The sequence below is a fragment of the Lycorma delicatula genome, chromosome 5 (assembly GCF_047948215.1).
Source record: "Lycorma delicatula isolate Av1 chromosome 5, ASM4794821v1, whole genome shotgun sequence".
Lineage (NCBI taxonomy): Eukaryota > Metazoa > Arthropoda > Insecta > Hemiptera > Fulgoridae > Lycorma > Lycorma delicatula.
This window is the reverse complement of record NC_134459.1, coordinates 15,529,332-15,552,470: the sequence shown is the minus strand read 5'-3', so window position 1 is coordinate 15,552,470 and position 23,139 is coordinate 15,529,332. Positions and strand designations below refer to the sequence as shown.

General features: G+C 32.1%; 1 protein-coding gene across 1 annotated transcript in view; it reads left to right on the top strand.

The window, feature by feature from the left end:
* The window catches only part of LOC142324719 (lutropin-choriogonadotropic hormone receptor-like), a 179,342-nt gene that overhangs the window by 109,518 nt on the left and 46,685 nt on the right, over positions 1-23,139 (top strand). Inside the window, exons 5-7 of the mRNA XM_075365636.1 lie at positions 9,582-9,674; positions 12,487-12,511; positions 19,589-19,936. Of these exons, the coding sequence (XP_075221751.1) occupies positions 9,582-9,674; positions 12,487-12,511; positions 19,589-19,936 (466 nt within the window). The remainder of the gene's footprint in view (positions 1-9,581; positions 9,675-12,486; positions 12,512-19,588; positions 19,937-23,139) is intronic.

The window sequence follows — 23,139 nt, the reverse complement described above, 5'->3', positions numbered from 1 at the left end:
AATTAATTAATAACTTAGTAAATTAAATTCTAAAATCTTAAGAAAAGTTATTTTAAGATTAATCTTTTCAGTACTTGCTTTATTTTAACTCACAATGTTTTATCTTTTTTTTTCATGTTTGTCCTGAAATCTTTCATCCTTAATTTAACATATTTTCTGACGTTGCCTGTTGGTGGAATTCTCACAGTTACTAAGGTCGGGTGACAATTCAATATTTCACCATTACTTTTGCAAATTTCCTTCCCCTACGGGGGTAAATTAAGGGTGGAAATAAGGGTGCAGGTGTAATAATTTAACATACTTCCTGACATTGCCGGTTAAATATTATTAATGTTGACTGATTTTTAAAAAAATAAACCATTTCCTTTAAAATTAAAGAAAAAAAGATTAATAAATTAATAAAAACAAATTTAATTACAATATTTATAAGGTTCGTTCAGTAATTAAAGAGAAACAAATCACAATTGGAATATTATTATTATTCCTTCAATGCCAAAGAAATCAATGCTACGTTTTAACATAATCCCCGTCTACATTTAGCCATCTTTCCCATCATTTTTGAACATTCTTATTCAATTTTCTTCACCCGCTCATAGTTACTGAGCTCGATGCCCCCAAGAAAATTATTTTCACATCACATCACCTGTCACTAATACGGTTATGACAACAACAAATTCATCTCACAAACTTTGAACCGATTATTATTTATAATAACTGATCAGATCTGAGAGATAAAATCTAGATCACAAAAAAATATATTACGAAGGTTTAGGTTTAGGTAAATAATAATAACTCATGTTCAAATCCTAGTAAAGGCTAAAAGACTTTTATATGGATTTGAATACTAGATCGTCGACAGCGGTGTTCTTTGGTGGTTGGGTTTCAATTAACCACACATCTCAGAAACGGTCGATCTGAGACTGTATAAAACTATTCTTTATTTACATTCATACATATCATCCTCATTCATCCTCTGAACTAGTAATAAATACCTTACGGTGGTTCCAGAGGCTAAACAGAAAAATAAAAAAAATATCTCGTGGAAATATTTTTGGGGCTCTTCTTTAATTATACACCGTGGATATATTCATCATATTTTACTTTATTAACATAACTCCGGCAGCTTTCATTTTTTTTCAAACCCCTTAATAAGATTATTTCATTATACCATGTGTTTCAAAACGAATATCAGGGTTTTAAAGTTGTGTAATATTTACTAAGATTTATTAACTTTGATAAATTATACGCGAAATGAAAAAGTAACTCAAACAGTGTTTCTTAGGAGTGTTTAATTTGACCCACCATTCGTCACACAGCACACATCCACCAGATAAGAGGGTCACCCCATGCCTTAATCAGCGAGAAGTCTGGAGTAATTGACGAGACAGCTGCTTCATTCTCATCATTTTCTATCTACGATCCTTATTAAACCCAAAGAAAAAATCACACGGGGTCAGATCGGACATACGTGGAGGCCAAACAAAGCCCTGTCATTTAGTCCCCGGTGACCGATCCAGCGATCAGGAAGAATATCATTCAACCGATCTCGTACAGCGTTATGCCAGTGAGGCGGTGCACCATTATAATGCGTAATAAAGTTCTCTGGTTTGTATTTAAGTTGAGGAAAGAACCGTAGTTGTATCGTATGAATATAGTTTATTCCAGAAACACTCGCTTCCGCGAAAAAGAACGGCCCATAAACTGGTCGTCGAAATATGGCACAAATAATATATTCAGTTTTGGGGAGTCTCGTTCACAATTCAATATTTTGTGAGATTTTCTGATCTCAGATACGCATATTATGAGTGTTTTCTTTTGTATTAACATGAAATGTTGATTCGTCACTGAATACGATACGATAAAGAAAATCTTCATCGTCATAATGCATCATTTCATTTGCATATCTACAATCTGTAGACTTCAGAGTTTGCACACATCTAAAATTGTTTAAGTTACTCTTTATTTTATATATAACTTAATCAATGTACGTGGAACTTAAGAAATATTACATATCTTTAAAACTCCGATATTCATTTTGAAACATACGTCATTATATACAATTCAATAAGTTCGCGTCAGTCATAAGATCGAATTAATTTTTATTACTACATTAATTAGTAACTCTTTTCGTATTAATTTAACGATCAAATTTCAACACTTTTATAGATTTCTTCACAAAAAGATACTTTTTTAAAATATTTCTAAAACTTCGGTTAATATGTATTCCCATCTTCATCTTATTTGCTCCGTGAGACAAACTCCAAAACAAAACTTTCAAACACAAAATTTACTAATTTCAATTAAAAAGTTCAATAATTGTAAAATATTCATTAATTAAAAAGCCAAATGATCGGGAAAATTATTATTTATTCAACGATAACGAAATTAATGCTACTTTTCAAAATAATCTCCGCCACAGACGTGCCGGAGATTATTCTATTCGGAGATCATTTGTCCCATCATTTGCGAGCATTTTTATTTCAGCAGTAAAGTACTATTCACCTTAATATCTGAGCCGTTTTTGCAACGCAACTTGACTTCCTTATTGTTGCCAAATTTGGTGCTAAATAAAAACTATTTCAGACGACAAATAAAAAAAAACCTAATGGTGTGAGATCAGGACTGTTAAGGTGTATGCGGCAATACCTCCCGATCCAAATTTTAAATAGCTTCCCGTGTTTCTTTTTAATGCGCGTAGAGAATTACGCCGTCATTTTAATCTGGGACGGCACGACTGTGTTCCATCAGCACATGCAATTAAAATATGGATATCTAATTTTGAGGAAACCGGTTCGACAATGAAAAAGAAACCTCAAGGCCGTGAGCGACCGTCCGTACACCACAGAATGTTCAAGCTTTACAAGATGCTGTCACACGGAGTCCACATCGGTCAATCCGTCGTCTCTCAGCATCTTTACAATTGCATAGTTCAAGTGTTCGAAGAATGTTAGCGAAGGACTTGCAATTCCATCCATACAAGTTGCAGATCGTCCAGGAACTGAAACCGAACGATGCAGTTGTGCGAACACAATTCTGTAATGTAATGCTTCAGAAGATAAATGATAACGAAGAGTTTGTTCACGAACTGTGGATGTCAGACGAAGCGCATTTCCACCTCAGTGGATTTGTTAACGAGCAAAATTTCAGATACCGGACACAAGAAAATCCTACGCAGCTACACCAGCGTCCATTGCACAGCCAGAAAGTGTGCTATGTCATCTTACGGTGTTATAGGCTCTTATTTTTTTGAGGTTGACAACGGTCTTGCGATAACAGTGATGTCGGCTCGTTACGTAGCCGTGCTTTAAACCTTTGTTGTCGAACAACAAAAGAGATTTCCACCGATTCTTAACACAGTCTGGTTTCAACAAGACGGAGCAACGTCACATACTGCACGAATGTTGATGGCAGATGTACGCCGATTGTTTGGAAAACGTGTCATTTCACGAAATGGTGACATTTGATGACCTCCCAGATCGCCTGATCTCTCAGCTTGCGATTACTTTTATGGGGTCACCTTAAAAGCAAAGTTTTCCACAGTAGACGTGCTACAACGGTAGAACTGAAGGCAAAGATCCGAGAAGCGATTGCGGAAATTCCAGTCGAGATGTTACGTCAAACCATGAACAATTTAACGAAGAGACTTCGTGAGTATTTACGTAGAAGAGGTCACCTGCAAGATGTCAGCTTTAAAAAATAAAGTAAAATGTATGTATCCTAAAATGGCAACATTTGTAAAAATACATGAAATAAAATTCATTTTCTAAAAAAAAATTTTTCATTAACGTTATTTAATTTTTTAAATTTCCCGTTTCTTTGAATATAATAGTGTAATAGTATAGATGTATACTGGGTTTAATGCGAAAGGTTTAAGATGAGATATCTCGATTTTTAATGATTTTATTAACGGTGCTACATATCGAGCAGAAACTGCCCTACAGAAGACCATAATCGCGGGACGGCAAAAAAGTCTTTTCTGTCAATTTTCAGACCGATTTTTGTGTCTAAAAATTTTTTCAACATCACGGTATCACCGCAAAAGCAGCTGCGTTCGATTTCAGCAAGATTTATTTCAATCGGATTAATAGGAGAAAAGTTATGCGCGAACAAACATAAAAAAAATACTGCCTGATTATATCTTTAATTTCAAGATTAGAATCTTTGAAGTCTGTTAAAAAATAAAAGCATTGTAACAAAAAAATTCATTATAACAAAATACATGTGTATGTTAAAATATATATTCCAATATTCATGTTGGAAATGAGAACTGCACTCACACCATAAGTGTAAGTTACAATGGATAGGTTGATGTTGCTAAACTATATACAGGTGCGTAACCTTGTTATATTCTAGTCGTATATTTGTAAACAAACAACCGAACAACTACGTTATACTGGTACGCTGATTACTTTGAATTAGCAAACAGTAGTAAATAAGAGAAGTATCAGTTATACTGTATGTCATTCACATAATATATATAAAGGTTCATATTGATCCACGATATGGATAATATTATTATAAGTTTTTTCAAACTTAGTTTAAAATATTATTGAGTATCGATATAACTTTTGTTTCATAATTTGAAGACTATCGAAAAATGGTCATTAATATATGTGTGAAATCAGGAACTATAACTGGACATATGTACGTAACTATTTCAAATGAAGGAAAATATATAGATAATGCTTACAAATAAAAAACCTACTCTATTCAATATAGAGAAAATCATTTCAACTTATCCTCTTGGTAGCAACTTGCATTACGAATTTCTTAACTAAAAATAATTTTCAGTTCAAATTAATCCTTTTATTTTTTCAGATATCATAGAGTATAATACTTCTAAAAGAATAATTATTATAGGGTCAACATTTTGGGTACCCAGCTTTTATACATTTTCTATACTATACTTTGTACGCGTACAGCAAATTGTCGGTCTAGTAAATAAGACCGTATCAATCTGACATAGCAACAGGGAATCTTCATGTGTGCGAGTTTATAGATCAAGCCGCTACGCTAAACTTTGTCAAAGGCTTTACTAGAAAAACGGTTGGAGTTACCGCTTTTCTATTTAGGCCTCCGACAAGACTGTCGATTATTTTAACCAGTTGGTGGGTCGTCGAGTGCCCCCCCCCTGAACCCAAATTGCTCAGGCCGTACTCCTTTTCCCAAATATCGCCTAATGTTCTAATGTGTTTGTTTCCCAAATGTCGAAAGGAAAATCCTTTCGAATAGCTTTGACAACACTGGTAATAAGGAAATCGGCCTATAATTCTCAGGTTTGGGTAGGCATACCACCTTGGCAGTTTTCCAACAATTCGGAAAATATCCAACGTACAAAATTGATGTGAATATTGTGGTTATGGTAGCTATACGAACGGAAGGAACATTCCAAAATGCGCGGGCACCGATCCCGTCAACACCCGGAGCCTTGTCGGGGCTTGTGGCTTTGATTACAGCTGAAACCTCCGCCACAGTGACTTGGTCTACTTCTAGTGGGGCGTCTTCCACCTGTGCTAAGTAATCCACGAGAAAGGAAACAACAGGCAAACCAGCGATTTACTATTACGCTTGAACTTTTAAATGGTTTGGAAAGCTTTACTGATTAAGTGTCTTTTTAAAAATCAACAAATCTCAAATTTTTTAAAAATGTTTAATAACGAACAAGTGAAGAATTAAAAATTATATTTTATGTAAGCAAATTTGTTTTAATCAAAATCATAATATTAAATCAGCTTTGGAAAAAAATATTCCAAAAATTGATTTAATCAGTTGTTTTTTTTTTATATCAGAACTTAAGTAGAAAAACATGCATGCACGTGCGCACATATTAATAATTCAGGAATGAATTTTGAAACGAAATTACCTACAATAAACAAAAATAAAATAATTTGTACTCATACAAATATAAAAAATATAAAACCATTTTCAATATAAGCAGTTAAGGACAAGTGGAACAGTATATTTTTATGACTTAAACACATTGGAGTATTTATTGAATAATTAAAATGTGTACATATTAATGTAATAATACTCATATATTTTTTTATTTCTATGTTTTTTCTCATTTTTACAAATTAAATGAATAAAATTAAAATAAAGTCATTGAATATTTTGTCTGTGTGTTAGTAATTAGCTAGTATTTATATTTTACCTCTTATTTTCCATAGTAATAAAATATTTCATGTTATTAAATAATTAAATTATTTAAACTATATTACATTGAATATATTATTAAAACCCAATAAAATATGTTAATTTGTCTTTTCCAGAACTTCAGTAAATAAATTATATTTATCGGCTGTTTTAAAGTATATTTAAATTGTAAATAATTTGTCTAAACAAATAATTTTATTAAAATTAATTTCTATAATATATTAACAAACATTTTTAATAACTAGAATAATTTTATAATTATTAAGTAAGATCTGTTAATTGCGTTTTAAAATGTGAAAATCTAAATTAAAAAGATGAGATGTGAAGAATTTATTTTTTATTATATTAACGCAATTAATAATCAATAGAGGAATTCCACAAACTTCTCAATTAATTTTTTTTATGAAAAAATGAAGTAAGGGAACCTACGTAGATCTATTTTAAGATATTTATTATTATTATCTTCAAAATATTAAAAAGAGAGTGGAATTTATTCGTAATAATAAGAGTATAAATATATGTACTTTAAGTTTATTAAAGCGTAATTATTGTTAATAACCTGATATAAAATACTAATATTTTATGATAATTCCCAATAATAGCAATAATCCCAAGCCAATCTGATCATAAAAAAATTTGATGTGGTCAACTTCCTTGTACGTCTATTGAATTACATATACAATTTTTTTTTTTTTTAAATAAAAGTACATAAAATTTTATTTCATGTAATATAACTTCTGATATTTTTTCATATATTTTTTAGTATTATTATTACTGAATTATTATTTATCGTAAAAATATTTTTACAATCAGAGGTTAATAATTATTAATAAATCAATAAATTTAAATTAAAAAGAAGTTTAAAAAAGGAGTTGATGTCTGATTCGAACCGTTGTGCCTTCCCCTTGCAAAATCCAAATATTTAATTTGGCTATAACTGTGAAACCAATTAAAATAAGAACCAGTTATGAAATATTGTTGAAAAACTTTCAATGAGGGCTTATTACTGCAGTTAAGAAAGAGTCCTGTTAGATCCTGCCCGTGAGGACCATAAACGATGGTAGATTTTAGAGCGAGTACGGACTGCAGATGGTGTTGATGAAATAAAAAACTCCTTGTTGTCTTTGAATTTTTATGTTTATACGTTGTTACTCTTGACCTAATAACTAACATGACAAATTAAATTAACAATAATAAATGCTAACTAGACTTGAACATTATCAAGTATACTATTACTAGTAACACTAACTGTCCATCCGGACGAAATGAAAAATGCAACTACTCTTTGCAGGATTCGGTCGCCGAATGAAATGTACGAAACAGACTCGCTAGTGAACGCTAATACATACTAGAGCCCAGCACCAACCGGCTCATCATGAAACGGAACAAGTCCAAAATTCATTTTTATTTTTTTTATTTTGGGCTTTTTTGGACACTTTTGGTTCAGTTGATTGCAATCAAAATGGGAGGTGCACAACTAGATGTTAAAAAGTCCTAAATCCAAAATTTCAACATCCTACGGCTAATCGTTTTTCAGTTACGCCAGGTACATACATACATATATACGTACGTACAGACGTCACGCCGAAACTATTCAAAATCAATTCAGGGATGGTCAAAATGAATATTTCCGTTGAAATCTGAAAACCGAAATTTTACGCGGTCACAGCACTTCCTTTTCTTCGTACAAGAAAATAAAAATCAAGAGTGAAATGTTACCGTTATTTTTTTCACTGAGCTATATCATTACAAGCCTATCGAAATTCAAGTGAATTTCAGGCCTGCAAGAAACATCTTTACTCAGGCCAATTCAAGGACTGATTTTTAAAACAAACACCCATTACTCTCACAGAGAGGAACTCTGATTGGTGTCATAAGTAGCTCGGACACTTTTCATATATCCATCCATCAGAACTGCTAGAAGTTTTTTTTAACCTCCGAAACCACCGTAAGGTATTACTTCAAAGAATGAACCAGGATAATATTCATTCATGGAAATCATCCTCTGAAGTAATACCTTACGGTGGTTCTGGAGGCTAAAAAAAATGCTAGAAACACTGGTGATAATTGAAATAGGAAAATGGTGTGTCCCTTTCTTTGGAAATCAATTCTTTATATTACATTGGTTTCACTAAATAGAGAACACAATAGAGTGTTTAAATAGTGACGCAACCTTATGGAAGAATGTTTCATTCTTTTGTTGCAGGATTTAATTGAAAAAAGAATTGAGGAAAAATAGGTTACACAACGCAGCAGAGAATATTCATTGTCTCGCAATACATTAGGTGTGCCATTTATTCCCAGACTCAGAATGCCTTCACAGAAAAGTATGGTGTGAATCTACCTAACAAGTCCTCCATCAAGCGACTGTACGACAAGTTCCATAGAGGAGGAATGTGGCAAATACAGCCAAAAGTGGTCGACCAAAAGTGTTAACACCAGAAAAGATGATCGACGTGCAATATTCTGTTAGTCCCAAGAAGATATGAGACGTCTATCTAGCCAATCTGGTCTCTCCGTTGCTAATACCCACACGGCATTGCTAAAGTGTTTAAAGTTGCATCCAAACAGAATTTGTGTTGTTCACAAGTTGTTACCTGCAGATACTGAAAAGCGTGTAGCTTTTTGTCAGCGGTTCATATCCTCTGTAACGCCAGATGGGAAAGAACTCGATGATTGGTTTTGGTCATCCGAGACATGGTTCTACGTTGATGGATTCATGATTGCACAGAATTCACGCATTTGGTGTACGGAAAATCCATATCAGCTGCACAGGCAAAAAGTGGGCGTTTGGTCTGCAATGTCACGTAGGCGAATTTTCATGACATTCTTTCATGGTACAGTGAACAATGAGCGCTACATACAGATGGTGCAACAATTTACAAACACTATACCTGCAGACTGGCTGGAGTTCATGCGGTTTCAGCAGGACGATGCAACGGCCCACAAGCCAACAATACTATGACTTTCTTGGATCAGTGTTTTCATGGACAAATGATTTCGAAGGGGTTTTGGCTCCCTTCGGTCACCTGATTTAACCTATCCTGACCTTTTCTTGTGGGGATACCTTGCTGGAATGCTGCTTACAAAACTCATCCTCACACCATTCCCGATTTACAGATCGAAATTGAAATTTGTGTCGTTGCAATTCCTCAACAAACGTTACAACATGCGTTTAAGAGCACGCAATGACATATTCATTATATTAATCGTACTTTCAACAACTTTTGTTACTTACTCAATTTCCGAAAATGTTGCATCACTTTTTGAGCACTCTATAATTATAAATAAATTACCAAAATTAATATTTATTTTTTATTATACAAGATATTTTTTATATAAGTTAATGTAAGATAAGTTCACACAACATAATACAACCTTAAATGTGTTTTGGAAACTAACTTATTTTTTCATTTATTTTTTTTCAGTCTATAAAACAAGCTTGGTTAACATATCCTTATCACTGTTGCGCTTTCCGATTTCCAGCTCAGCATAATCCCAACCAATATAAAAAATATCAGGTTTGTTTACTGGATTACTATATATATTTTAAACATATTACATATTTTGTTATTGTATTTTTTTCAACTTCTAGTTAGGATCTGACTAAACAGTATACGTATAGTTCTGAATACCAATTTTAAAATTGCATGATTTGAGGAAAATAATCCTTTATCTGTAATATGTACTGCTTCTACAGATAGGTAGAAATATCCTGATCTATCGAACAAATGAAATCGATGTACACATACACTGATTAGAAGCGACTAAAATTTTTACAGAATTGAATTATTTTTATCGTTCTGCGGTAATTTCAAGGTCGGATTATCACGTGTCACTATCTAACCACTTATTTCATCCTCCTTTTCGCTTCTTTGACCGCCGGTCTGACCTTGCTATTTTCGTGCTGACAACTAAATGTATTCTCATTCTGCGGGAAAACAGATAAGAGAAGCAGGCTGGCTTCTAGTTTTTATGTCCAGCGGTTGTATAATAAGTAAATAAATAACGAAAAATCATATAACTCGTCAATTTTCATGACATATACATTTATTATGTATTTTTATTTTTTAGGATATATATTTTCCTTGAGTATTGTTATCCCGTTATCGGTAAAACACAATGAATAAGAAGGCATTTAATTCACCAACATAGGTAGACTAAAAGAAATCGTCTTATAAAATATTATCTTTAGAGTGTACTCCTCTATAAAATGTAAGAAAAAAAGAAAAGCTGAAAGCATTTGATGTAAAAGACCAAATAAACAGATTATTTTTTACTCTGAAAACTATAAAATCAAAAAGAAGTAAAGTGAAGAAGTACAAGAAGACTGAATGAGAAGAGAAGTTTAAACAGATATATCCAAAGCAGGAGAAGTAACTGACATGGACATACCATTAGAAAAGATGGGATTAAAAAGAAAGATGGAATGGAAATGAGTAAAAGTTTTAGAAGATTTAAAAGGAAATGGAAGTTATTAGATACTTAAAAAATTACCTTTTTAAGAGATTTTTGCAAAAATTAGAATATTGAAATTTTAAATAAATTATTTTTTATAACAATTTGTTTGCATTTTAATTAACAAAAAATTTAATGTAATTTTTTATTTATAAGATATAATTTTAATGTAAATTATATTGATTTTATCATTACAAATTTATAAAATATGATATTTTTCTTACCTAGTAAATAGTGTGTTATATGCTTAATTTCGTTTGTTGTAATGTTTTCCGAAATGTATTACACGGTTTTGAAGTACCTGAAACAAAGAAATCAGTCTATGTTGTAAAAAATAAAAGTACATTTTATACGCTAGCACAGAGATTGCTGAAAAGTGTTCAGCATTTTAGTGGATTGGTAACCTAATTTGTAGCTGTGCATTTGGTTTAGTGTAACATAAATATACGTATATATGTTACATATAGTAACATAGTGGAATATACATTCTTGAGGATAACTTCATCATATTTCATTTAGCGTTCTAAAGACAATTTGCAATAGATGAACCATTATTAGTTGTAAAATTATTTATTTTTTAAAATAAGCAATTTCATGATTATTTTTCTATTATAGGGTATATTTATGTTGTTTATTGTTTCAGTTGTAATCAGATTACTTTTTCTAACGGGAAATATTTTGAAAAATGACAATATATGCACAATTTAATATCATTTATTTTTAATAAATTTTCAGAAAAATTTCGTTTTTTGTCAACAAAATTTTGTGATTTTGTTTTTTTGAATTACAGGCTTACCTGTATTAAATTACAACAAAATTTATATTTAAATATTTTACTCGATCTTTAACGGAAACAACAAGCAATCAAATTTTATAATTTGATGAAAAAGAATATAATTTAAATTTCTATTATATATATATATATATATATATGTGTGTGTGTGTGTGTGTGTGTGTGTGTTTCTATTACCAAAAATTAATTTTAAATTGTTTATTATATTCAGGAATCACTTCAAAAGATGGATCCACGTTGTGAATCAGATAACACCATAAATAAAGATGACTTGAGCTCAGAGATTCGCTTACGCCGTAGTAGTGATTTCGGTTGGGGTGATATCGTGCCAGGCAATGCAACCTTTCAAAAAGAAAAGGAAACACACAGTGCGGACGAAAATTTCCATGCAGATGGTAAACTTCTCTTACTGTCAAACTAATATTACTTTATCCATCAGGGTTTCCTTTCTACTTTGAATGAGCTTAAGTACACTTCACAAAGACTTCAAATATTTACTCTGAAAATATACCTTAAAATTTACATTTAACGCTACTTTTTACTTAATGATAATAAACGTTTTACCTTCAAACTTTTCAAAATGCTTTAATATATTATTACTATAGTTTATAAATTTAGACAAGTATTTCGATTTACAATCGATAATAATCTTTTAATACATTTAATTGAAGAAAAACTAAATAACTTTCAAGGACAAGAAGCTCAATAAATTATTACTTATGGCATATATATATATATATATATATATATATATATATATATATATATATATATATATATATATATATAAGTAATTAAGACTTCACAACTTTAAATGCACATAAAAATTTATTGAAATAACTTTTCTTTTTTTTAAAAAAAAAACTCCCCCAAGATGACTAGCCCACGCTAAAAAGCTTAACACAGTCGCCTCAGGGTGTCATGGCAGCGCAGTCTGCCCTCCCTAGCTCGTCCGAACACGGACATACCATTGGGATCTCCCGTGCTTCCTCGAAAACATACTAATAATCTCCTCTTCCGGTGATCAGAATGTTTCTCCGCAGGAGAGCTACCCTTTCCGTTACTATTATACCCTGATGCAGACACGCATTTCGCTTGCCCTTCACAGTTACGTGTCCCCTCCATGCATACCTCGAGGGTCCCCTATGCCATCATCAGGGATGTTGAAATAAGATTTGGTTGAGGTCTCATTTCATACCAAAACACCTCACGTTTTGTCTCACGTAGTCCATTAGTACCGAATTCGACTACCAGCGCTCTCACCAGTGTTTTTAAAAATGAATACATTTACTGATGTGTTATGACAAGTTTAACGATTTGCAGTTAGAAACTGCAATTCAACGTAATTTTAGTAGAGTACGGTAGGAAGCCTCCTAGTAAGCAGTTACTAGCACTCTTGGCACCAAATGTTTGTTGAGACTATTGTTCTGTTACACATACAAAATCACAAGGACGCCTAAGCGTCCCTGAAACTGCTGTGGAACAACTCGGAGAAGTTTTGCACGTAGTCCGAAGAAATCAACTAGACTTACGTCTTGTAACATTGGAATTCCACAAACGACTGTTTGGCGCGTATTATAAACGATTGCACTTGAAGCCATACAAACTAACCGTGGTTTAACACATTACAGATGACGACAAAGTTGCTCGGCTGCAGTTTTCTGTAGAAATAATGCGATAGAATTGCAGACAACGGTACATTTTTAGAAAAATGAAATTTTTGATGATAAGTTAAAAGTTTTATATCAGCGGCAAGGTGAACTGCCACAACTGCCGAATAGTAGCGAAAACCCTGATGAAACTTTGCAGCATATTCTTAATAGTCCTAAGCTGAATATTTTTGAGTTCTAAGTAAACAAAAGTAGACTGTACGGCCCATTCTTCTTCCAGGAGGCAACCGTAAACGATATCGTTTATCTGAACATGCTTCAAAATGTTTTAATTCGTTAGACAATGATGACCAAGTTGGACGCAATTACTATCAGCTAAACGGGGCACCACCTCACTACCACTTAGAAGTCCCAGATTTTCTTGATACTCGATTCCCAGGTCGGTGGATCGGTCGTGAGGGTCCGATTTCATGGCCACCTCGCTCACCAGAATTGACTCCGCTAGATTTTTTCTTATGGAATTTCATTAAATATCGGGTTTATGTACTATCTTTTCCTGCTGGTCTTGTTGTGCTAAGAAATTCAAATTAACACCGCAGCTGCAGAGCTAACGTCCGACTTCCTGCTACAATGAAATTAACTTCAGGATGTATGTCGCGTTACAGATATGCTATATAGAACCAAAGTGAATGTTGGGTGACAAACTTGATGTGATTTTGTATAAATTAAGATCTCAATTAAATCTGTAAGTTTTCTCAATAAATTTTTATGTGCTTTTAAATTTGTGAAGTCCTTTTTGAATCACCTGGGTGTGTGTATGTGTGTAACATTCAGCCTCACGCTCTTCTTACGAGTGCAATATACGCATTATAAATACGAACTATATCTGAGAATTTTAATTAATTGTTTTGATAATAAAACAAAAAATTGATGTAAAAAAAATCAACAAAATTGAATTACCCTCTTAAACAGTAGCCTTACATTACATTGTTTAAATTGTAAAAAAAATCATAAAAAAAATGGCTACTTATACATTAATGACAAATATATTAAAATACAAATTGACAAATTGACTGGCATTAATTCTTTTTATTATATTATTTTAAATTGTTTTCCAGTCAATTTAATATTATGTAATAGTTTCGTTGCATTCAGTTTCATAACCTTATGTGAAAAATCTGAGAGTGATTTTGTCTTTTTTATACTGGCAGTAAATGTAATTAATTAATTTGTTTTATTTATAAGAAAAAATTCTGAACTGTGGTTTTTTTTTCTTCAGTAAGTAAGAGTTAAAAATTAAATAAGCAATGATTAATGAATTTGTGTTTTCATCTAGCGAATTAAAAATCTTGTAGACGACTCCTTCTTTATAACTGAAGTTGAAACAAAAATAAAAAAAAAGATAAGTACTGAAAATATTTCCTTTTTAATTAAATTTTTTTTTATAATTCGTTATGTTAAAAAAAAGAAAACAATCCCACCACATTTATTCTAGGCAAGAGTATGTGAAAATTGTTGCATTGTGGTTTTACAACGAAGAAAATTACAGCAGGACTGCCGAGTTATTTCACAAAAACCATGTAGATAGGTCTCACTTATAACATAAAACTGTACAAAATGCAATTGAATACTTTTTCGAGAATGGGACGGTAGAATAAATAATTCTCTATAAAAGAATGAAACGTATCGTCTATATGCAACCATACCATACAATGAAGCAAAATATCAGTTAAAAATTAATTTCATTAAACTTTTTTTATTCATTAAAACAACAAAAAAATAAGTAAATAATAGTATGAAATATCAAACAATTTGCAAAACTTAATGATATACTTAATTTTAAAGTAGAATAAAAATAATAAAATGAAGTATTTGAAAGAGGAATAATATTAATTTAAAAATCAAAGGTAATAAATAATTTATGCCAAAAATGCTTTGAATTTTTAGTAAGGAAAATTATCTTAGTCAGATTTTTAAAAATATTTTTGGTGAAGAATAATATTATTCTACAGCAACAAATATGGACACCAGAAAAGCCAAAAAGAAAACGTTAGTTTCTTTCAGATTTGGTGTTCCAGAAGATTGATTAAAAGTTCCTTTAGGAATAACAAACTAAAAGAGGAAAAAAATTATAAAATAAATTTTAACCATAATTCTAGGTAAGTAGAAGTAACCAAGGAAGCATAAAATATGAGATAAGATTTGTGTAGTCAAACACTTTTAAAACATTATTATGTAGATTAGCTGCTGAGGGCATGTCTACGGCAAGCCTCTGCATCCTAGAGGCGACAACACGCCTAGATCCTCCAGCCGGGTTGTCCTGGTTGGCGGCGTCTCGAGATGGGATTATTAGGTATCCAAAATCAATTAGCTCTTGTGTAAAAATACTTTTTCTTGAATGATGAAAATCGATATAATGAAACTTAAATAAGAAATTTAACTAACGAATCGGGATTTTCCGCTAGTGATCGGTACATACCGGTGCATATTTTTCGGTTTTACTTCATTATTTTATGAAGAAAAATGAACACATAAATAAAAATAATATATTGTTAAATATATTTTGCATATATATCGATATATAATAATATAACATGCATACACCTGACTACAACGAGATGTACTAACGAATAGGGATTTTCCGCTAATGATCGGTAAATTCCGGTGCTAAGCTAAGGCACACACACACACACATACACACACACACACACACACACACACACACACACACACACACACACACACACACACACACACACACACACACACACACACACACACACACACACACACACACACACACACACACCTACATACAAATGCCTTTTAGTAAGGTAGGATGATAAAAGCTGTTACAAATGCAAAGGTAACAATGTATAAAGCATATATAAAAGAAGATGGTAATAATTTGGAATTAAATACCTAATATTCAGATCAAGAAATGTAAAAATCGATTAGATCAATCAAACGTCTCTTTGTGCATACAGGGTGTACAAAATAAGGATCTTGGGGTCTTAATTTGTTACAATATTTCACGGTTGTAATCGTGAAAACAAACGTTTTACAAAGGTGTCCTTGAAAGGCTCAGGAAAAGAGTGATTCGCGTGAGACCAGACATTGCAGACAAGTGGATGCTTCATCATGACAATGCCCCGTGTCACACGGCCATTTCCATCAGGGAATTTTTAACCTCAAAACGCATTCCTACGGTTCCTCAACCCCCCTATTCACCTGATTTGAGTCCTTGTGACTTTTCCTTTTCCCGAAATTGAAAAATCTCTTAAAAGGACGTCATTTTGGAACTCTGGAAAATATTCAAAAGACTGTGACCGACCAGTTAAAAGCCCTAGCAGTTGAAGCCTTCCAGCGCTGCTACCAGGAGTGGGAACGACTCCGCCGGTGTATAGCTTCCCAAAGGAACTTTGGAGGGAAAATATTGTTGTTTGAATAACATAAAAACTTTGGTAACTAAAAAGCAGTCTCACTACTTTTTCACACACCTCGTATATAGTAATATATACTGTAAGTCAATGTTAAGAAATATTACTCAACTTTAAAACTCCGATATTCTTTTTTGTACAGCTGGTAACCAAATAATTATTAAGCGTTTTCATTAAACTCAACAAAAGAATGAATTAAATTCGTTTAACTGATGACTGTTATAAATGCTTCTGTTTAATTCTAATCCATTACTTCATTAGGTATCCAAGATTATTCAGTAACATGTAATTCAACTTTGAACTATTTAATAGCAGACAACTTGATGAATAATCTTAAAGTACTTTTGGCCTGAAAAATTCCAATTTCAACGTATGTAAAGTGAAACAAAATTATTTATTCAAGATTGTAATGACCTTAATTTTAAGCAGATTTGTTAATTTGATCAACCCGTTGAACTAATTGACAATTTGTATGCGACATCTAAAAATCTTTTTTTTTTTACGGTTATTAATGCGTAGAGTTTTTATAACGGATGGAATTACTATTGATTATTTTCATATATTTCAATCCAAGCTAGTAATCGAACCGAAAACTCAGAAAATTGGTCACAAATTAAAGAAAACAAATATTATTTGGAGGAAATAAAACGTTTTACCTATTATAAAATTAAAACAGTTGAAAACTCAATATTATATACCAAAGTTTTATTTATTTAATGGATTTTTCTTTAGTAAATAAACTTTCGTGTGTATTAATTTTTTATAAACAAATGAATAAAAACCATTTATACAAAATACAGCCTAAGAATGTAAAATATTAAAATCTTATCTAAACAGGTAAAAACAAAATATCTGTTGGCTTTGAATTATAATGAATAATTCTGTTCTTTACTCTCCAACCTCTCGGTAATTTAAATCTACTCTTATAAAACCCTAAAGCTACTGAAATGGGATGTTTTAAACTTTTATTAAATTTAATAGTATTCTTAGTAAAATTAATTAAAATTTTATTTTATTATTCATTTCTAAAATAAATGTTATTAATCTAATAAATATTAATATGCTACAATAGTTTTAATCCACAACAGGATGGTTATTACATTACACATTAGAAGTTAATTTGACTTTCTCCACTCTTTTAAGACATTTAACAAACTGGAAGATCTAAACAAATAAAACTTACATGATAACAAAAAGTATTTATTTATTTAAAATTTAGTTGATTTTAGATTTATATACTTTTAAAAAATTCAATGTCATCAAATACGTTTTATCTTTTACCACACTTCCTCCTCCATGATAATAGAAACTTAAAAATTTTCCTCTTTGATTGCAGAGATTTTCTAATTGATTAGTTTTCCAATTATTTATAGCTTTTCAAAGTCTTTCATTCCTTAAAAATAAGTAAAATTTTCGTCAATATATATATATATACGTGTGTGTGTGTGTGTTCCACGAATAGGTGAACGCTTTTCATTTAGTATCACTCGCCCTTCCCCCAACGATTCTATTGAAACTTCACAAACCTTTTCACGTTCTAAAAACGTTCTGTGAAAATTTCAACTTTCTAGGATTTATAGAAACAAAATGAAGGCTTTCAAATCAATTACAGGTAAATCAAATTTTTTATTCATTTCAAAATAGCTAGTAAAGGTCATTAAAACAAGAGGATGTATTGTTAAACAGCTGATAAAATTTAATAAAATAAGTTAATAAATCATAATCTTGCTTCTTTTTCCTGTGTAAACATTTAATTGATAAACATGGGATTTACAACTGAACAAAAAGTTAAATGTTGTCATGGGCCACTGAATTTGACAATCCGTACGATATTTTATAGCTGAATTTCCAGATGTTGATCCACCAACCGAAATGTCAATTTCTATGTGGAAGTGAGTGTTGTTGGAAAATAGCAATGAAGTTAAAAATATATCCCATGTATTGATGAAGGAAAATAATAAATAGTGTGTGCTTCATTACTGCGATTACCAGGTAAACCCAATTCAATGAGAAAAGTTTCTTTAGATACTAGTGCACCAAAATCGACAGTCTAAAGAATAGAAAAAAAGAACAAATTAAAATGTTGTAAAAGCCACCTGGTTCATAATCTTTTGTAAGATGACCCGGATAGGAGAGCTTTCCGATATTTCATTTTCAGTATTCCCGAACAGCGCAACGATGAACCCACCTTTAAATACCCAGTTACGGCAGTACAGTCGCGGCGTTTCTCGTCCCACCGCGGGCACTGGAATATCACGTGTTCCGGCGTGTCTAATTCCCGACAGTAAGAGCAGAAGGGGTCTGCAGCTCTTCTTCGTCCACACAAGTTATTATCTAACTAATCAATCAGAAAGTTATTATTTCAATAATCAAAACATTTAATAAGCTGAGGTTAGCGAGCAAAGCGATCTTAGGTTATGATGGTTAGATTACCATAATAAATCACATTATCATCGCAAATCACCTCGTTTCAAAGTCGAGAGTTCTAAGGCTCAAATCCTAGTAAAGTCAGTTGTTTTTACACGGATTTGAATAATAGATCGTGGATACCGGTGTTCTTTGGTGGTTGGGTTTCAATTAACCACACACCTCAGAAATAATCGATCTGAGACTGTAAAAGACTACACTTCATTTACATTCATACATATCATCCTCATTCATCCACTGAAATAATACCTTGCGGTGGAGGCTAAACAGAAAAAGAAAGAATATTATCGTAACGAAACTAAAAATAACCTACGCTCACTAAACTCGTCTAATTAACATTAAATATACAATTTTGTTTTTATGTTATTCTCTAACATTGGACGCAATTAACCAAATTCGCCGGTAATTATGCATAACCACTGGATTAATTAAATTTACGGTAATAAATATATTTCATAACTAGAAACTATTTTGATAACTCTATCTTTCAAATATTTAATTGTGAAACACACACCAGCTGGTCTAAGCTGGATTTGAAAACTATAACTACGAAGTGAGTTAAATAACGGGTTAAATAAATATAAAAAATAATATATTATTCAACATGTACCTTATAGTATTTGTTAATTCTGATTTAGATAAGCAATGATGAATGTTATTTTTGTATAATTTATTAAAGATTCATCTTGAAATTTATTTTGTTACAGTGACAAACGCTCCCGGAGAATTATTTAACGTTTGTGGTAATATATCAAAAGATTACAAAGAAGTACAATGTTTCCCTCAGCCCGACCCTTTTAATCCATGCGAAGATGTGATGGGAAATTGGGCATTAAGAATAGCGGTATGGATTGTAACAATAGCAGCGCTTTTAGGAAATATGGCGGTTTTATTAGTATTATTAAGTTCAAGATTCCGTATGACCGTACCAAAGTTTTTAATGTGCAACTTATCGGTCGCTGATCTTTGTATGGGATTATATTTATTATTGATTGCCATAATGGATGTAAGATCGATCGGTGATTATTTCAACTATGCGATCGATTGGCAGAACGGTAAGTAAACACTTAAGGAAAGTAATTATTTATTTATTTAAATTGTAATAATAAAGAATATTATATAAAAAAATTATAAGCAACTCTCTTTTAAATTAATTCTTTTTACTTGGGATCTCGTCTTTATATATACTGTTTTCCTAAATTTTCCCTACAGAGTATGGAAACTCATAAAATCAAAACATTTTATTCTAAAATAGGGAATTTTTATGCTTCTATGTTATTTTGATAATTATAACTTGACCGGGGTAGCCTGAAAAGTCAGAATACTTTTCCAGCTATTTTAATGTTCCGAAAGTTTTAAAACTATTACTAATACCCAGATCAAACATAGCACTAATAAGAGGCGAGTAAATGGGGCGAGTGCCGCATTGTCGGGCCGAGTGGGAGTTCCTAGATGCGGCTGGCTTGTTCAAACGGCATCCGTAGTTTGCTTAACTGAAAGACTCTTACCGCTTTGCCGTGAGAAGCTAACCCTGAGTATGGCTGACCACCAGCCATTTATTATGGCTCCAAGCGTTATAAAGTGGTGAACAGGTACTTGTTGGCAATCAGCGACCTAGGCGTGGCAGCGAATTGCTGCCTGGACGAATTAAATTTTATTTATGGATGTCATATATATTTTTTAGTAGTTGACGGGGTGCGCCTACCCATTTTAGCAAATATATGACAAGTGAGTGGTTGGAACACGTAAGCCGGTTGTGTATGGCACCACTCTTAATCCGCTCACGCTGTTAGGTAAGCTCTAGGAGCTATGTTAGGATACTGGTCGCTAAACTGTTCGAGGCTGAGTAGCCGTTTGTGGCACAGACATTCGATATTATGCTTTAGGAAGACCAAATGGGGTGGTGGCGGGAGAAATTCCAAGCAAACCAGTTCCAGTAACAAAGATATACTCTATATCTTGTATTTGCCCATTCAGATTCAGTTTTCGGACGGGTTCTACATGTTGATTTGCATAAATAGGAATTTATCATTTCCCTATTTGTTCGCATTCTCGATCGTTCCTACAATTTTCAGCAGCTCTAAGAGATCTAATCCTTTGAGTACGTGTACCCGTAAGAGGAGCAACAAAATTCTTAGAATGATTGACCACTGTATTGTTCGTATTACATTCCAGAAATATGTCGTATTCGCTTACACGTCCTGCATCTGTCAAGTACAACAAATTGCATTTGATACGAAGAATAACTTAGAAGAGAACATACGAAGACAATATGCTAGAAAATAACTCAATTGTATTACAACGATCAAAAGTACGATAAGATAAAACTTGTAAATAAAAGTTGCGGGGATATTCAAAAACAAACCGACTAATCTACTTTAATTTTTGAAATTCTCTGAATACCAGAATTACATTTGGTTATGTATTATTAAACTAAAGCAATTAATATTAGGTTGTCTAAAACGTATTGAATCTTTTAGAGTTCAAAATTGAGAGAACATTTATTGTTACTGGAAAATAACATTTTAAGACCACACATATGCAGTATTTTTTTCGATGATTTTCTGCCAATTTTTTTAGAAACACCATAATCCCTTCTCTATAAAACTGCTACGGTTTCCGGTCAATAAATTGTGACACGTAGTTTTCACAGGTCTCTGTAAAAACTACCTTAACACCCTTCAGGGAGTTGTACAGAGACAGAAACAAATGATAGTTTGACAGTGCCAGGTCTGGGCTATATGGAAGATGAATTAAAACCTCCCAGTTCTCTCTGACGGGTCATTAAAGATGTATGCGATCTGACGTTGTCGGCGTGGTATACGACACAATTTCAGTTTAGGCCATTTCTTATGAATTTCTAGGTTCAATCGCGCTAATCATCGACAGTATAGGACTGAGTATATCGTTCCACCTGACGGCTGCAGCTCGTGATGCACGATGCCCTTTCAATCTTACAAAACGCATAGCGAAACCTTCGTGAGCGTTATTGTGGCCTACGCCACAGATCATGGAGTTTCTTCTCGCATCGACCACAATCTTTTTTCGCACAACATTATCTAAAGATATTTATCTAAAGGTATTTCTGAGTTAGGTCATGCAGCACCAAAACAACGGGTTACTTTTTACATCCAGCTTTCTGAAAACGGTTTAAAACGGTGTGGTGTTGAATTTTTATGTCATTCGCAATGACACGACCGCTGCTTACATGATGGTCTTCCACTAATTTTGCCAGAATAACGCTATCTCGTGCGCAAAAGGCTCAATACTTTTCAGACTACCTATTACTAATCGATGATGAAAAATAATTATTTTTTAAATATCTTTTCGAGTCGTTTAAGAATACATAATAACTTTTTTTTTTAATTTTCCTATATTAATAAAAATCTTACTTCTGAATCAACAGAGAAATGTCACTAAAAATAAAATAATAATAATAATAAGAAAACGATTAAACAAAAATTCATTTGGTAAGAAAAATATTTCAACTTCAATGGTAATAATAAAAAAAATATATGAATTGATACCTTCTCCTTCAGAACTTGCAAAACTTATAAAAATAAAAGTTGTTATTAAGTGACTTGAGAAGTTCAAATGTAATATTTATTTTTAACTTTTAATAAATATCCGTTATAAAAATCAAATTAAAATGATTGTAGGTTTAATAATCTTATTTTTACAACTCAAAATTTCTAATCTTATAATATTTCTGGGATTTTTACATGATCTAGAAATTCTTTGACCAATTTGGTTTCAGGAAAAGTATAGGGACAAGGGAAGCAATTTTAGGCCTCAGATTAATAGTAGAAGGAAGATTAAAGAAAAACAAACCAACATACTTGGCGTTTATAGACCCAGAAAAGGCTTTCGATAACGTAGACTGGAATAAAATGTTCAGCATTTTAAAAAAATTAGGGTTCAAATACAGGGATAGAAGAACAATTGCTAACATGTACAGGAACCAAACAGCAACAATAACAATTGAAGAACATAAGAAAGAAGCCCTAATAAGAAAGGGAGTCCGACAAGGATGTTCCCTATCACCGTTACTTTTTAATCTTTACATGGAACTAGCAGTTAATGATGTTAAAGAACAATTTAGATTCGGAGTAACAGTATAAGGTGAAAAGATAAAGATGCTACGATTTGCTGATGATATAGTAATTCTAGCCGAGAGTAAAAAGGATTTAGAAGAAACAATGAACGGCATAGATGAAGTCCTACGCAAGAACTATCGCATGAAAATAAACAAGAACAA